Here is an 18,677-nt window from a genome sequence, read left to right as displayed (position 1 = left end):
AAACCCCCTAACCGCGGTCCCACGCGCGCTACACTAGAACCCAGTTCACCGTTGCGTGCCAGCAAAATAATAATTTAGGTTAATTCTAAATTACACAAATGACATAAAGGTTGTGCTTGTTCATCGTGGTAAAGTACAATAATAATAATGTGTTATCGTTTGTCCCACGATGTGGTCACTTATAATGTGAATCGCGAATGCATACTGCTAGTCTTCATCAGGCGATAAGGTCGACTGGTTTCGGGTCTTCTAAATAAGCAGGATGCTCCGCTGTGATTGTTTATTTTTTTTCACAGCTATGATTAGCGCGTTTCGATCCTCGATGTTCGTGCATTGTTCCCACGGCGGTCCGCTTTCTTACGGCTCTCCGGTTGTTGTTTTTTGATCGAGGGCATCCACGCTTCATAAATTTCTATTCCATCGTCACTGTTGATATTGTTAGGGTAAACATTAACAGTCACATGTCAACGATCACATTGCTGAACAATACCGACTTACGAACCATGCTTCTGACTGGGACGCTGCGAAATTTATATGCCAAACCTACAGCACCAACTACTTTCAACGACTTACCTGAAAAGCTGGCTTACTAACTTAGAACAGACTCCCTTCAACAGGTGTAAACCACTACCGGCACCATACAAACGACTCATTCACGACATTAACATTAGAAACGAACCGAACAGAACGACCTAACTTTACTGACTGATCAAGAAGGACCATCAAAATTAAAAATTCAGACCAAAAATGAGACAAATCATTGAGTTAAAAGGTTTCTGATCTGTGCCTTCCTTTTTTTCCATGACATTAATAGTTTCACGGACAAAAAGAAAATACCAACCGAATTCAGTTCCTTTAATACAAGAACATTGCGATTCTTGGTCTTAGTAACTATTATGTAGTTACAAGAGAATATAACTTTATAATCTCTTGGTAGTTACCACAAATAAAACCAACAGACAAAGCAACGATGTAAGCGAAAGTTCTACTTTTATCACAGGAACTTATGACAGAAATACAACAATACTTGGGCGTGCTGAAACAATTAAAGGACTTTGACGAGAACTTGAGTCGAGAAATTGCCGCCAAAGCCTATCAAGAGCAAGAGAAGATAAAACTTGAGGTACTGATGATGCAATTTTAATCGACTTATCAATCATATTTCTTTTTAAGGGAAAAAATTTCGAATGATGAATGGGGAACGGAGAATAGGAGATGAAGAATGGAGAAGAAGGAATTTAGAATAGGGAAGGAGAATAAGAAATAGGGAATGGGAAATGAAATGGAAATTTATTTCTTGAAGTTCTGCTCCGTTCTTCGAGGGAACGGAAAAAAATCTATGGAATAATTACAACTTTTTTTCTCAAACTCAATCAACTTCATATTAAGAGAACAAAAGCTGATTGAAGTTCATGCTTTCTTTTTCTGTTCTTTGTCAAAAACATTGCTGGATTAATTCAGATGTAATGGCGAGGATGTGATTCATTCTTGGTGAGAGGGAAAATTTTTTTTACACGCAATAGAATTTCATCATCTTGCTAGACAAAGGTTAGACTGACGTTAAATTTCATTTTTTCTTAAGGAGGAATACGAACGTTTACAACAAGAAAATCGTCAGCGCCATAAGGAAGTAAGACATTTTGAGTCAATGTCAGTATCTGAGAAACTGCACGCCTACCCCTCCCCTAACTCAACAACAATAAAATAACAAGTTAGGGCTAATGTTGGGTCAGGGGAGGGGTAGGTGGGCAGTTGATCAGATTCTGACATTGATCCGACATTTTCAAAATCACTTAAGAAATCCCTATACGCTTCAAAAATAATCTACCATCGTCAAATCTATCATTTGACGATTTCCATTTGTCCAGATCACAAAAAGAGAATAAAAGAACAAAGAGGACCATTGACTGCTTTTTGTGAGTTTTGCCTTGTCAGACAGAAGCGCTAAACATGCACATCTTTGATTCAGAAAGCGCAGACACACGAATTCTACGGCGATTAAACACAGTGAAATCCAATTAAATACGTAGAAAAGTAAGCATTTTAATTAAGCGGGAGCACACTCATTCCTGGGAACTAGGTTTTTTTGAGTAATATCCGATTTGGTACCAGGGCAGGTGAAATAAAACAAAAAAAAGGCTGACATCTTGTCTGAACGAGTTCTGGTGCAGGGGCCGCCCTCTCTGCCTGCTTATTTTCTCTTGGTTCCATTCCAATGTAATTTTATGATGTGTCAAATTAGATTCATTATTCCTTAATTTCTTTGTTATAGGAATATTGCCTCATAATAACTTTCACCTTCAAATGCCTTAAAATATATCTTTAGTTTCAATCACGCTAGCAAGAATATATCCCATTGGGTGTTTTCTGTGAAAGATTGTACAGTATTTCTATCAGAAAATCATTCTGAGTAACTGAGAAATTTGATGATTTTAGCACAGAGGTGAACAAGAGTAGATGCCATAATATTTTTCATCATGACTCTCCTATAGCTGTCTGACCTGAACTTTTTCCTGTCTGGTAATTAGATGGAAATGCTGCAGGCAAAACAGGAGCAAGAAAAAAAGAGACTCCGTGAACAGATGGAAGCTAAAGCAGCGGTCCAACGACAACAAATAGAGAACATGGTAAAGACGAGAATGATGGAAGCTGAAAAACACAGACGAAATTTCATGCAAGAAAGCCAGATACTCAGTCAACGACTTGCACAAATGCAAAAATCAAATGAAGGCATGGAGAAGACAGTGGAGAGCTTGAGACAACAGCTGCTACTCAATCAGAGCCGACAACGGCAAGTTCAAAAGCCGGGATTCTTTGATAGAGCGCTGCAAATGATACCAGTCTTGGGCGGGGTCGCTAACACCTCATCAAAGTGTAGCGTTATGTAAGGCCTCTAAAGTTATCCCTTATCATGAACACTGGTCCAATTTTTAACTGGTTGCATTGTATCAGCTTCCAGTTAACCATAATTTGCAACGAGCTAACCACCTTAAAGTTATGTAACACGTTTTCTGCCGATGGATATGATGTTGATTTTATATATAAAGTGAAAATTGTGTGTTGTCCGTGATACCAATTGGGCTGCAAAACAACTTGAATGTGATCTAAATAAAAGAACTTGAAAAAAGAAACCAATCGAGTCTACTGATTATTTAATAGCTGGCGCACACAAAATCCCCTTTTTGAGGAGTTAAGCCTGAAAGTTAACCATCGTAGGCTCTGTGTACGAGAAATATGATAAAGGTTGGGATATCAAGCTTGTTTTAGTGTGCTCTAGCGGAAGAGAAGTGGGGGAGGAAGGGGGCAAACGACGAAAAAGGAGACTGCTTGCAATGATTTCGGCCTTTTTCCGCCTTTTGAGTTTTTCTCATCGCCAGGTTTAACATTAGAAAGAATTAAATCACAACAGTAAAAAGAAGAGGATGCTTAGATGCCAAGCTTTTAACGCCTGCTGATCGAGTGACACAGCGTAGAACAACTTAAGGAACGACGGGCGGCTTGTGGAAATAAACAAGTGGTTATAGGAAAAAAAAACAAACATGCAAACAAAAAATCAAAAACAATATTGAAAACGGTCGGTCGGTGGGACACGAAAGCCGTTATTGTTACACAAGTCAGGCCGACAGATTCTGAGGTAAATTTTCAAAAAAAAAAAGAGAAAAAGCAAATCAAAACCATGAAAATTTACCTGTTTTTCCTCTCATCCAGGGGCTGCCTATATCGAACTAAAGACTACATACTTGTCTTTTAATAAAAATGTCTGCGCAAAAATATCGTTCTGTGCGTGGTGCGTTCAGCTTTGAAAAAACTATTTAAATGACTGTGCTTTGGGGCCCAGGCAACAAGGATACAGGTCGTATACAGGGTCTTTTTCAAGCACTTATGCCATCTGTACTTTAATTACAAAGAGACAAAGATATTTCATAAAAATTCTTTTAATAAATCAATAAAAGTGAGGCTAAAAAAAGTCACAACGTTGGGTAAAAATTGACGAACTAAATTGCTATTTACAGTGACAAGTGAGACGAACAAGCATTTTTAAAGCTTGTAACACCAAATATCAACTTAAACTTTTCTGATCACGAAAGATTTTCCATACATCTCCAGTTTCAAGCATCATCAATGTAAAGCATCACAAAATAAGCCTAATTCAAAGCACAGCGCTGCCTGTGAACTGATCCAAGCTCAAGGAATCATTCATCTGTTCCTTTTCTCAAAGTCGGCTTTTTTTGTAAGGACAAAATGAGCTTGTCAGCTGATTAGAATCAATAAAATTAATTGAATTAATAAGTTTGAATTAATTGAGTTGAGTAATTTGAATTAATTAACTTGAAAAAATTAAGTTTGTCTTCTGCCAGGGTCTCAGTTGCTGGAAAAGATCGAATTATTGGAAGAGTGAAAATTGGGGTTTGGGAAGGAAAGAAAGCTCCTCTCACTCTTCCCGAGACCTCCAATGTCTCACCTCACCCCTTTTTTGGCCGTCTCCATAAAAGGAGAGCCTGGCACAGACGAATAGAGGGGCCTTTCTTTCTTCGCGTCAAAAAGTCACTTTTGGAATCTATGCTAAACTATTTCACTCTGATATCCTAAGAAATTCGTTTAGCGTTCTGATCGGCAAAAAAACTGAGTAACAACTCTGTACTTTATTGCTGAAAAGAACTTGCATTTCCGGTTGCAATATAAGAAGTTTCACGAGGGACTAAAAATTAGGGAACTTCAGGAAACCACGACAACGGCAACGAGGATGTGGCAAAACAAAAGATATAAATAATGAGCAGAGAAATATCTCAGCGCGTGCGTTTTAAAACTCTCTTCATCTCTCAGCCGTCCACTGTAAAACAACAACGTGAAATCACGAAAATTTGTGTGATCTGTGATTAGAGGGGAAATACCGTCTGCAAATTATCTAAGTTTTCAATTCGAACTGGACGCTACTCCTATACGTTATGCTGAAATAAAGACATAGCGCCATAAGAGACGGGAAATACGTCCAGCAATTTCCGAAATTCTAAATAAACAATAGTCTTCATTTGGCGCAAATACATGCACGATGGTTTTTGTTTTTGTTGCTGTTCGGACTTGATCTGTTCCGAGATGCGAACAGTTTCCGAGAGTGAAGCTCGAGGAAAAGTGAGAGCTTAGAGCAACAGATAATAATCTTGAATTAAATTTAAAACGAAGACTTCTTTTGTTGTGGACGTTAAGGTTTGAAAATTGAGGAATATTAGTTAGGGTATATTCACGGATATTCTCCAGTTTTAGCTGATGTATATTCGGTCACGTGACGCATTTAGACCAATCCCGCGCGCGCAAGCAAAAATATTTGATGGATTATATTCTGAAATATCAATCTTCTCACTTTTCGCTAAATCAGTTGCCACAGAAACGTTTTTTCTGAGCGCTTACTCATTTTCATCATCATCATCATCGAGATCGTCACTAACTTCATCATCGCCATCATCCTCATCATCATCGAGATGCTCACTATCTTCATCTTCGTCATTATCACCATCGTCATCGTCATCATCGTCATCGTCATCGTCATCGTCATCATCCTCACTTTCGTCATCATCATCATGATCATCATCACCATCATCATCATCGTCATCGTCATCATCATCTGGCTCTTTTCTGAACCATATTCCTTCTTTTTTCAGCTCAGCTTTTGTAAGAAGTCGATAGATCATCCCTTTACCTCCTATTCTAAATGCCTATCACAGGACAAAAAAAGGACACAACATCAACCACAGCACCAATTATGTGAAACTCTCAACTGGCATTTTCACACCATATAAATATTTAAAGGATCTTGATTCTCCCCACGTATATCGGAATATTACGTTTCCTTCGCTATGGCAAAATACACCTGTTTCATTAATTTCTATGCAACACTCAACTTACATTTTAACACACAAGATAAATATTTCTCGCAATCAAAGATGTTTGTCCATATAGCGAGCAGTGAAAGAGGACATTCACTTTTGAATTCAAATAGCTACAAGTGACTAAGACCATTTTACAACAAAGAAAACGATCTCAGTTACTAATAACAAAAAACAATGCTCCCTGACGATTAAGATGAGGTGAAGGTTTACAAACAAACACATAAATTACAATAAATACTAACTTTTTTGGGGGGAGGAAAACTGTCTAATATCTTCGAAATTATTTATTTTCCACACACAAAGTATTAGCTAAGTTATTGTCTGCCCGAGAGTAAATCAACGATTTTACAATTTTCCAACCTTGCACGACTACACGCAACGGGTTTTACTCCAGTTCACCTCTCAACCAACATAATTGTTACACGATTAAAAGACAGACAACCCTAAATATTTCTTTTTGATGACCCGGAGTCCTCGATGTACTGTTTTCCTTGACTTTCCCAAAAGTAAAGAACTCTCCTCTCAATGTAACTATACTTTTCTGACAAAACCATTTGAATCATATACGAGACACTTAAAAAAGAATCCAACTGATAAATAAGAATAAGGAAACCATTTAAGAGCGAGTAAATTATAGCGCAGTGCCGAGTTTGACTAGTAGCCGCGTGTCACGGGTCGCGCCTATGAAGTTTAAGCTTTTAAAATGATTTCTTTTGATTTTCTGTTTGTTTTCTAGCAGGGCGCTTACGCCTGACGCACAGTAATGCTTCATTCTTCAAGCGCTAATTTCACAGGTTCCATAACATAACGTCTTTCCTGGATCTTTCAGCTGAATGAGATGTTAATGGAAACTTCGCCTCCAAAAGGCTTCTTCTCACGACTAGTGCAAGCGCTTTATTTTGTTTAGGACATGGTAATATTGGTCTTATTTTGGATACAGAATGGGAACATCGAGCCGAAGCGCTTATCAGAGGTGACCCATGTGAAACACTTTCTTGATTTTTTTCCTCCTTTCCCCACCCCCCCCCCTCCAAAAAAAAAAATATATATATATTTATCCATTGAATTTTGCGCCCGCCTGTCTTCTTTTCCAATTCCTTCTCGCTATTATCTCTTTTTGCCTTATTACCAACCCCGGAGTACTTTGCTCTTTATTCTATGTTATATTTTCGTTTAACACACCAAAAAGGTTTTAGAGTGTAAGGTTTGAAATAGTCATTTCAACAAGTTCGCTATTTACAATGTTCGTCTTTAATTTTTCTTAAAAGAAAAAAAAATAGGCTTCTATGACAAAGGCGAGCGAGGGCCCTACGAGCATCTGACAGAGTTACTCAACATGAGCAGTGCAGCTAAAGACAAAAAGAATCCAACTGATAATTAAGAAGAATGAAACCATTTAAGTGCAAGTAAATTATAGCACCGTGTCAGTTTCTTTTTGGATGTTAATCATTTTACCTACAACTTTTGGTGAATTATTTCCTATTATCAGAACAAACCTTTAAAACGTAAATTTATGACAATAGAATCAACATGATTTTCGCTTTTCAAAACACGCATTTGGATTTAACACAAGAAAAAACCTTTTTTGTTTGGTTCTTTCTATTTTATTGGGTTAACGCTTCCTGTTAATAAAAGCGAATAGATACTGGTACAGATTGTAGGGAACAACGTCATCGAATCCAAAGCATGTATAGGTTAACAGTAATTTCACGTCACATAATCAAACCCAAAAGAAAGCATCCCATAATAATAACACAAGCCAAAAAATTTCAAAAATTAACATTGCGCAAAGAAGTTTGGTCCGAGAAAAATTCTCACAATTCATCTTTTTTTCTCTCTCTTATGTAAGGCATAGCTACAAAAGATTTCTCTACAAGATTTCGCCAAAACCGAAGGGCCAATCGAATGAACTCGAAGGAATCGAACTCCCAAAGTTTTCGATGAATTTTCAGTAATCAAGCATCCACTACACTGGAAACTACTGTCTGTAAATAATATCAAAGTTTTGAAAGCTAAATTTGTTTCTGTCTTAATTTAATCTTAGACAAATATTTCTGGAAACCATAGTCAAAGAAGCATTACATGAACCATTAAAGTACTTAACATGGGCTGTTTACGGTCTCCGCCATCCCCAACAATTGCTCCTGATGTCACAAAATAGAAATAGAAAATTTCGAAAACAGTCACTGTTCCTGATGTCTATATTCTTTCCCATGCAGACTACTCTGATAAATTTTATCAAAAGCAACTTGCTGCAAACAATATCTAGTGCTATTCTGAGGAACGTCTAACTAAAGATTAGATACAACTAAGTGAAACAACAAAAAGACTCTTACATGGTAATCAGTGAGCAAAGCGATGCCTCTCCCTTTTACTGCTGTACACAACTCTTCAATCTCTGTCTTTGTCATCTGAAAACTACTCAGGGACAGGAAACGCAGCTTAGGAACACTGCTGAGATGCTGGACCAGGTCCCTGACTCCTCTGCCAAGTGGATTAAACCCTAGATCAAGATCACTCAGCTCTGGTACATCCTTAAGTGCACGATTCAGTGCTGATGCTTCATCTTCACCCATATTTGTAGACTTCAGGTTCAGCTTAGTCAGATTGGGTACACTGTTCAGGTTCTTGGCCAGTTCAATGATCCCGTGACCCAGTGCATTGTTAGTCATATTAAGATCGCTCAGCTCTGGTACATCCTTTAGTGCACGAGCCAGTGCTGATGCTTCATCTGCACCCATCTTTGTATCCGGCAGGTTCAGCTCAGTCAGATTGAGTACACTGTTCAGGTTCTTGGCCAGTTCAATGATCCCGTGACCCAGTGCATTGAGAGACATATCCAGTTCTTCTAACTTGTTTAAGTACTGTAATGAGGCAACCAGTGCAGCACATTCCTTTTCTCCCATTTTTACATAAGTTAACTCTAACTTAGTCAACTGTGGCACGTGATGAAGATTCTCAGCCAAATGACTCACACCGCTGTGTAAGGGGTTCCATGACAAGCAGAGCTTATGCAAGTTTGGAGAGTGGTGCAGTGACTCAGCAATAAAAGCAGCACACTTTTCTGTTAGATTGATACCACGAAGTTCTAAACTGTGGAGATTGTCAGTAAAATTAATTCTGTGAATCGCGTTCTCAATGGAATTACCTTTTAAGGCACCTGTCCCGCTCCCCCATATAGCAATATCTCGAGGAGCTGTTACTAAAGGCAACAAGTTCTTCAACAGAACAAATTAAAATCCCCAATTGTTACATTCTTTAACTTAACCTCTCTCACCAGTGACAAACAATGTTGTTGTGCCTGGTCAGATCTGTTCTCAGTCAGAGACAGTGCAACGTTGTTGTCCTCATTCTTTCCCAGATTATCCACAGGTGGCTGAGAAGAACAAACCGGCGCTGATATCACTTCAGGAAGAAGTTTAGGGCAAAAAACAGCATTTGTTATGCGATGTACATAGATAAAGTTTTTTTTTTCGCTTTTTTTGAGGAAAAGGTTCGCATCGCGTAAATCGGCGTATTTTTTAAAATCCTTAACTTCTCCAGAGCACGCTAAAACGACCGCGTTCAAGTCAGACAATATGGATAGAATATTATCATAGTTACCCTCACGATCATCATATTTAGTTACATATTGAAAAAATAAATAGTTTGGAAAACTGGCGGTGCCTTTGAAGAAGTTTTTCTCAGCAGCAGTACACACGTGTTCGTCATGAAGCATTACGACATGGTTAACACATGAGAGAAATGCAGAATACACAGCTAGTCTGTCTGACTCTGGACAACAGAACAAACAATCGACGCAGAGTTCAATGAACTCATTTTGTGCTCTAGACAAATCTTCGACAGAAGGCGTCCTAGTGAAATTGTAATTTGTGAGACCTTCTTTCTTTCCGACATAGTGTAGATGATCAAAAACAATGCCGACAGCATCTGATGACAACTCACAAACGAATTTTAGAACTTCGTCCATCTTCTTTGATTTTTCAAACGTATCCATTCCTGACAGGCAGGTGACAGTTTCATTCTTCTTAACCTTCACTTCTTGAACGATGAACCAGGCGGCGAGAAACTCCTGAACGGACTTGTGAAGAAAATACACGATCTTCTCACGGTTCAAAGCGGAAAGTTTGGAAACTTGAAAAAAACCGACATGAATAAGCTTCTCGAACAGATCACCTTTAGGAAATTTACTGAAGTCAAAATGAAGGCAGTCCTCCAAAAGAGCATCAAAAGCAAGTTTTCCTATTTTGGAAAGTTCCTCTTGATATTCATCTATGCTTTTATCTGTTGCCACGTTGTCCGAGTCTTTAGTAGCCATATGATTCAAGAGAGTCCGAATAAATCCTACGTAAATTTCCGCACGAGATGTTGGTGATTGATGCTTTTTCTCTTTCCAGAGAAGACACAACATCAACAACAATAGCGGAATCTCTGACATCTCCTCGAGGTCATGCTTTCTTAGGTATTCAAGTAGCCCTTTAACGTCCTCCTCATCAGGAAGAATCTTACTTGCAAACTGTTTCTTCTGTTCCCAGCTATCGAACCCGTTAAGTTCAAACTGAGCGTGACTTGGCACTCTAAGCTCATCCTCTTTCACTGGCCGCGTTGTGATCATTACACAACAGTCTCTCAGTTGACTGCCTCTCCAAATCTGGTGAATTATGGATGATTTTCCACCGCTGTACTCATCATATCCATCCAAAACGAGCAGCACTTTCTCTTGGTTCTGACGGACATATTCACACAAGTTATTGACTGCCATCGGGTCATCAGCAGACAACAGTTCCGCTGTTTTTAACATGGTACAGAGGTCCGAAATACCACAAACGTCTCGTAACCTGATTAACAGTAAAACATTGAACTTTTCGAGGATCTTCTTTCTGCCATTTGCCCAATCCACAGCTACTTTTTGAGTGAAAGTAGACTTTCCTATTCCAGGTCTTCCATACACCAGAATTCGTCTACGGATGGGATGATCTTCGTCACCTTCAAATACTTCACTGCTGTCTCCCAGCTTTTTTTTCGTTGTCCCGTCAGGTTTCCTGTGGTCTTGTAAAAACGTTACTTGTATGTAAATGCTATTAATGTGTACTGTGTTGTCTGGGTCCCATGGTGTTATTTTCACTTGACACATGGTGTTGTAAAACGCACTCAACTGATTCCGGCACCATTCCCAAAATGCTGTTACAGACGAGTCTGTAGACAAAAAACAAGTAGCTTGGTAAAAATTCTCTTTCTCCCACATCGAAAAGAAAATCACTCGAGAAGGGTTTTTGAACAATAAGGAGAATAACTCTTTCCATCTGTTATTTGTAACTTTGACGACGTCACTCTTTAATTCCGAAGGTAAATATTCACATTTTCACTATCTGATCACTACGGTGTTTTTTTGTTTTTTTTTGTTTTTGTTTTTGTTTTTTTGGGGGGGGGGAAGGGGGAGGTTGGGGGGTTTGATTTGCCCCTAATTCACGAGTACAGTCTTCGATCCCCCCGTGAAGGAGAGAAGCGTGGGCTCACTTCACGAACAGCGGCTGGTAATCGAGGCTATTGCTTGCTCCGCTACACAAAAATCTTAAAAAAATATATTGATTTGTTCTGTGGCAAGTGAAATTATTATTAAGACAAACATTAGGGAAAACCTCAAATATTGCAGTAACTATGAGTTTCTAAAGCTTAAATTCGAACATTAGCCCCTCGTTGGACCGATTGGGTTCTGTGTGGTTTATAAAATGGGGGTTGGGCTAAAAGGAGGGGAGGGGTAAGGCGGGAGATTCTAGGTGTCTTATGAGTATGTTGCAGCTGAGCCCTCCCTCTCTTGCTAATGTAATAACCTTTTGTAGATTTTTTCAGACCATTCCCTATTTTCATTGTTAAACGCTGTTAATCTTGCTTCCACAATTTCGAGATGACGCCCGACTGTCTTCCATTTTTCGAGTTTCTGCGAAAGCCTCTCTAAATCTTCGTCGCTGGTAACTTCTTGCAGCGAAGTATCAAGAGGAGAGGATAGCGAGTAGTGGGTATTGCATCTATTCATGCCATTTTGCTGGATCCACGCATTTTTATTTTACAAAGGGAGAGGGAAGGAAGATGGGGTTGGGGGGGTGGGGGTTAACGGGCACGCCCATAGACATGTCCTCATTTTACCTATTTTCTTTGGAGTCAAGGCGTCACTCGGAGACGACTCTTCATTACGGCGTTTCACCTTTGGCAGAGGCAAATGTTTAGTAGAACCACCTGCATGGTAACAAATGTAAAAAGATAATTAGACCAGAACATATTATTTGAGCCAACAGATTTATTGTAGCAATGGAGCTTTTTCCTTTCCTAATAAAACGTCTCCTGATGAATTTGTTTCAAGGCCAATTCGTACCACTGCATTATGCAATCCTACTTTGCATCATTTGACACAAAAATATACACGCCCACAAACGCGACTAGTAGATTTCTTTTTTTTCCTATTTGTTTTTTTCCAGCCAGCAAGAAAAATTGTCATCGCCGTGTAAATGGATTTGGTGACGTACCATTTATATCTCAACTTTGCGATCGAGCGAAAAGCTTTAAAAAACTCTTTTCCATACAATAAGCAACTTGGGTAAGGCCACTCTAAATCTTCGTTATTAGGAACTCCTTGCTTGACAACAAAAATAAAGACATCACAGCAAAGCATCAAGATGAGGGGATAGCGAGCAGTACGTATTGCATCTATTCATGCCACTTTGCTGGATCCACGCATATTTATTTTACAAAGGCAGGGTGAAGGATGATGGGGTCGGGGGGTGGGGGTTAGCGGGCACGCCCATAGACATGTCCTCATTTTACCTCTTTCCTTTGGGATTAAGGCGTCACTCGGAGACGACTCTTCATCACGGCCTTTCACCTTTGGCCGAGGCGAATGTTTAGTAGAACCACCTGCATGATAACGAATGTAAAAAAATAATTAGAACAGAACATTTTGTTTGAGCCAACAGATTTATTGTGGCCAATTTGTGCCATTGCATTATGCATCCCTTCTGTGCATTATTGGGCACGAAAAATGCACATTCACATACGCGAACAGAAGATGTCATGTTCTTTTTTTTTTCTAGCCACTAAGAAAAATTGTCATCACCACGTAAACGGATTTGGTGATATACCATTTATATCTCTAGTTTGCAATCGAGCGAAAAGCTCTAAAAAAATCTTTTCCATACAATAAGCAGCTTGGGTAAAGCCACTCTAAATCTTCGTCACTAGGAACTCCTTGCTTGACTACAAACATAAAGACATCACGGCAAAGCATCAAGATGAGACGATAGCGAGTAGTACGTAATGCATCTATTCATGCCATTTTGCTGGACCCATGCATTTTTATTTTACAAAGGCAGGGGGAAGGAAGATGGGGTCGGGGGGGGGGGTTAACGGGCACGCTCATAGATATCTCCCCACTTTACCTGCGACACGAGTTTTTCCTTTCTTCGGAGTTGAGGCATCATTCGGAGACGACTCTTCATCATGGCGTTTCACCTTTGGCCGACGCAAATGTTTGGTAGAATCACCTAAATGACAACATATGCAAAAAAAAAAATTAGACCAGATTTTCTTGAGCCAGCAGATTCCTTGTAGCAATGGAGCTATTTCCTTTCCTCATGCCACGTCTCCTGAGGAATTTGTTTCAAGGCCACTTTGTGTCATGTGCATCATTTTACACGAAATATGCACGCCAACATACGGGAACAGGTGATTTCTCGTTCTTTTTATTCTGCCAGGATGAAAAATTGTCATCGCCACGTAAACGGATTTGGCGACCTACCATTTACATCTCTTGCATATCGACCAAGAAGCTTGAAAAAATATTTTCCATACAATTAGCAACTTGGCGGGAAAAAAAAAGACATTCACTAAAAATGAAAACTTTCCGCTTAAAAGTTTCAAGGTTTTTCCCTCGTTTAGGAACATTTCGTGCGATTGCGTTACGCATCCCTACATGTTATATATATCGTTTTACACGTGATAGGAGGCCCACATACACAAACTGATTTTTTTTTTTTGGAGTTTGGTGACCTATCATTAACTTGTCTTTTCAAAATTCGAGCAAAATACTTGGAAAAAACTATCCTTTTTGTAAAAGAAACAGCCAGTGTAGAAAGACATAGTCGTTAAAATAGGAAGTTGGTGGGCAAGTTGATTTCCAGCAAACTGTTATTGACTTAGCTATTCGTCGAAAAATTTATCTCTGATGAAATAAAACTCACCAGTTCTTTTTTTACGATCAATGGGTACCAAAGCCTAAAAAGTGGGAGGAAATACTGACAACCTTACGCTTACGGTTGGCAATTAAGTAGTGAGTGAATTTTGCGCTACCAGAAAACTACATGGAAATATACAAACGCATCAAATGATCTTCCTTCGCTTTGATTTGATTACCGACAAATGAAGCGACACTTTTCCAGTTTCGAGGCACTGTCAAAAACTTACATAAAAGATACAGTGGCCAAAAAGCATGGTGTCTGAGAATTTGGCACTATACTTATAGGTAATTTTATTTTTATTGAATTGCAAGATTAGTGATATATTACCAGTGATAAATTGCTCGGCTAAATCTTTGCGATTAACCAATGAATGACACAATGCATCATGTAGGACCATGTATGTTGCAGCTGAGCCATTCCTCTCTTTCCAATGTAATAACATTTTGTAGATTTTTTCAGACCATTCACTATTTTCTTTGTCAAACGCCGTTAATCTTGCCTCCTCAATTTCAAGACAACGCCCGACTGTCTTCCAGTTATCGAGTTTCTGCGAAAGCCTCTCTAAATCTTCGTCACTGGGAACTCCTTGCTTGACTACAAAAACAAAGACATCACAGCAAAGCATCAACATGAGGGGATAACGAGTTGTACGTATCGCAACTATTCAAACCATTTTGCTGGATCCACGCATGGGGGTTAACAGGCACGCCCATAGATATGTCCTCACTTTACCTCTTTCCATTGGAGTTGAGGCATCACTCGGAGACAACTCTTCATGACAGCGTTTCATCTTTGGCCGAAGAAAATGCTTAGTAGAAGAACCTGCATGATAACAAATGCAAAAAAATAATTAGACCAGAAAATATTATTTGAGCCGACAGATTTATTGTAGCAATGGAGCTTTTTCCTTTTCTAATAAAACGTCTCCTGATGAATTTTTTTCAAGGCAAATTCGTGCCATAGCATTATGCAACCCTACTGTGCATAATTTAACACAAAAAAATCCACGCCTACATACGAGAACAGAGGATTTCTTGTTTTTTTTTTCCCAGCTAGTAACGGAAACTGTCATCGCCACGTAAATGGATTTGGTGACATACCATTTATATCTCTGCTTTGCGATCGAGCGGAAAGCTTAAAAAAATATTTTCCATACAATAAGCAACTTGGGTAAAGCCACTCTAAATTTTCGTCACTGAAAACTCCTTGCTTGACTACAAACATAAAGACATCACAGCAAAGCGTCAAGATGAGGGGATAGCGAGCTGTACTTATTGCAACTATTAATGCCATTTTGCTGGATCCACACATTTTTATTTTACAAAGGCAGGGGGAAGGAAGATGGGGTTGGGGGGGTGGGGGTTACCAGGTACGCTTATAGATATACCCTCATTCTACCTGCCAAACAAGTTTTTCCTTTCTTCGGAGTTAAGGCGTCATTCGAAGACGACTCTTCCTTACGGCGTTTCACCTCTGGCCGTGGCAAATGTTTAGTAGAATCACCTGCATGATAACAAATGTTGAAAAAAAATCATTGGACCAGATGTTTTGAGCCAACAGGTTCGTTGTAGCATTGGAGCTATTTCCTTTCCTCATGAAACGTCTCCTGAGCAATTTGTTTCGAGGCCACTTCGTGCCACTGCATTATGCGCCCCTACTGTGCATCATTTTACACGAAATATGCACGCCCAAATACGTGAACGGAAGATTTATTGTTCTTTTTTTTCTGCCAGGAAGAAAAATTGTCATCACCACGTAAACGGATTTGGTGATCTACCATTTATATCTCTTGTTTGCAGTCACGCGAGAAACTTGAAAAAAATATTTTCCATACAATTAGCAACTTGGGGGAAAAAAAAAGAGACATTCACTAGCAATGAAAACTTGCAGGGGTACTTGAAGCACATGCACACTTGTATCGTATTCTTAATAAATGTTAAAAAAAACTAATCGGGATATATTTTTTCGGTCAATAGATAGGCTTGTACACAGCCTTGACGATTTGCTTTTTCCGCTTAAAAGTTTTAAGGTTTTTCCCTCGTTTAGTACCATTTCGTGCGATTGCATTACGTATCCCTACATGTTATATACATCGTTTAACACGTGATAGGGAGGCCCACATACACAAACTGAATTTTTTTTTGTTTGGTGACTTATCATTTGCACGTCTTTTCAAAATTCGAGCAAAATACTTGGAAAAAACTATCCTTTCTGTAAAAGAAACAGCCAGTGTAGAAAGACATAGTCGTTAAAATAGGAAGTTTGCAACGGTACTTCCTGTAACTTTGTATTCTTGTAGGTGGGCAAGTTGCTTTCCAGCAAACTGATATTGACTATTGGCTATTCATCGAAAAATTTATCTCTGATGAAATAAAACTCATCAGTTCGTTTCTTACGATCAATGGATACAAAAGCCTAAAAGGTAGGAGGAAATACTGGCAACCTTACGCTTACGGTTGGCAGTTACGTAATGAGTGAATTTTGGGTTATTTTTTCAGTTTCAGCACATTTATAGAACACAAAACTAAACGGCATACAAGACCAGCTTGTGACTGCAAGCAAATATACTGCAGGCCTAAAAAAAATAAAAGTTGATCTGTTTACCTTTGTAATGTGGCCAATCTCCAAAAATACTGCATTGGTTTAGAATGTTGGCAACAAGAGAAGCTGCTGTTACACTTGCAAATGTTTGCCAGTTTTCTTTTCCTTCAGTTCCATCTGCATATCCTGAAATACCCTTGACGATGACCCACTCTATTTTCAGTTCATGTGCTGCACTAAAAACTCCTGAGACATACAATAACAAGCTATTATGAATAATCTTCCATTGTTACCAAATTGTTATCAAATATTTGTAAGGAACTAGACATATATTTTGGAAAGTCACCTTACATATATTAGGTACAAAGCTAGTCCCTGTAGCGCGAGCTTCTTCCAGGTACCATACCATTCAGCCACTATGACTGTACCCTTAATCCTTACACATGTATATAAAATACTGGTCAGTTCATCAGTAGCCATCTATACTCCTGGGTGTGGAGACACACTGTGAGAGTAAAGCCCCCCAGTCCAGACTACAACACAATGACTTCAGCCCAGGGCTTGAACCCAGACCTCTTAATCTGAAGTCCAGTTTGTTCACACACAAGCCAGTGCATCTCTTAACACTGGCAGGAAAACTTACCAACCACAACTGTTATCATATAAGTATTGATTCCCTCTGTTCCAGTATACATAAATATCCAAATATCTCTTTGAGCAGATTTTACAGTAACAGTTACTTCAAAGGAAAAAGAGATCTTACCCTCTCCTTCTGTTTCAATTGCAATTGCTTCGGGAAATGACTTCATTAGTTCCTCTTGTCGCCATTCAGCATGCATGACCTCAGTACCACTCAAAACCTCACCACAGAGGACTTCAACTTTCCTCTCTTTAGGATTTTCCAGGGGTGGATTCCAACCATGACCTGCACAATTGATGAGTTCAGCAATTTCTCTGCTTACAAGAGTTGTGGACCCACAAAATTTCTTTCCATCCTTTGTAACCTTCTGATACGAATAGGTTGTGAGCTTTTTTGATAGAACCACATCCCCAAGCTTTGTTGATTCCTGATTAATACCACTGAAGTGGCCCACAGAAAAGACAGCTTTTGGCCTCAGCTGAGTGACAGCATTCTTTACAACAGTCAAACCATCAACAGGAACTTTAGAACCCTCTGAGCATTTCATCAAAGCAACTTTCAGTTTATCATCTTGATCTTCACCAAAGCTGCCAAAGTATACAGAACCAAGCCCTTTGAAATAGCTTCTGAATGGATCAACAATGTAATGGTAGCAACTTAAGAACTCACAGTCCTTCCCTGTTAACAACAGAATGTCAATTGGGAGTTGAACATCCTTCCAACTTTTAAAATTCTGGGTTAGTTCAATTATCTCTGGAAGATTAAAATTGATCTTTGGTGGGTCACCATAAATGTTCTTTGAACTGTTCTGGTCAGTTCTCACAGTTACTGACATTGCCAATCAGCTTCTGAAAATAAAAGCAATACAGAAACATATAAAATTAATTTGATTGAATTCACCATATTTGAGCTTGGACACAATAACTAGCCTCAAGTCCTGCCCATTTAATCAATGTTTAATTGATGCAACTGTAGAAGTTAAGGTTAATTTATTTCACAACAGAATTCTATTAAGGAAAATCTGCTTCACTGCAGAAATCTACAAAGACAATCATTTTAAAATCATCAGTCATAATAACTGAAAAATACAAAATCAATCACAATGGGTGTCAAAGCCAATATAGATTTGTGTATTTATATGACCTTGTACCATATAAATGTAAAATCCCTGGAAGATATGAATAATCACATATCTGGTGGCAAACATCAAAGAGAACTGGACACATCTCCAGTTTGTACAACTAAGCTTATACTGTACTCAGATCAAAATATATGATAAAGAATATCAACCTAAGGTCTTGTCTCAAGCCTGATGCTCAGAGGTTGCATAAAATTTATTTTTAAGTTTAAGATCCTTTTCTTAAAGGCAGCCAGTTATATGTT

At 38.8% G+C, this 18,677-nt stretch overlaps 2 protein-coding genes across 2 annotated transcripts in view; one reads left to right on the top strand and one right to left on the bottom strand.

Moving 5' to 3' along the window:
- The first annotated feature begins 934 nt into the window (after nucleotides 1-934).
- Nucleotides 935-18,677, top strand: part of LOC149049045 (uncharacterized) — a 30,498-nt gene continuing 12,755 nt past the window's right edge. The window contains exons 1-2 of the mRNA XM_089201468.1: nucleotides 935-1,123; nucleotides 1,583-1,630. Coding sequence (XP_089057594.1) covers nucleotides 1,007-1,123; nucleotides 1,583-1,630 — 165 coding nt within the window. The 5' untranslated portion in view covers nucleotides 935-1,006. The remainder of the gene's footprint in view (nucleotides 1,124-1,582; nucleotides 1,631-18,677) is intronic.
- LOC149049034 (uncharacterized) overlaps nucleotides 3,920-18,677 on the bottom strand; it is a 128,714-nt gene continuing 113,956 nt past the window's right edge. Inside the window, 9 exon segments of the mRNA XM_089201399.1 lie at nucleotides 3,920-5,711; nucleotides 8,222-9,121; nucleotides 9,124-11,081; nucleotides 12,030-12,119; nucleotides 12,705-12,794; nucleotides 13,316-13,420; nucleotides 14,441-14,707; nucleotides 14,846-14,935; nucleotides 15,512-15,616. Of these exon segments, the coding sequence (XP_089057525.1) occupies nucleotides 5,403-5,711; nucleotides 8,222-9,121; nucleotides 9,124-11,081; nucleotides 12,030-12,119; nucleotides 12,705-12,794; nucleotides 13,316-13,420; nucleotides 14,441-14,707; nucleotides 14,846-14,935; nucleotides 15,512-15,616 (3,914 nt within the window). The 3' untranslated portion in view covers nucleotides 3,920-5,402.

This window comes from Pocillopora damicornis, chromosome 3 (genome assembly GCF_964200805.1).
Source record: "Pocillopora damicornis chromosome 3, jaPocDami1.2, whole genome shotgun sequence".
In the NCBI taxonomy this organism is placed as follows: domain Eukaryota; kingdom Metazoa; phylum Cnidaria; class Anthozoa; order Scleractinia; family Pocilloporidae; genus Pocillopora; species Pocillopora damicornis.
This window is presented reverse-complemented; position numbering and strand designations above follow the sequence as displayed.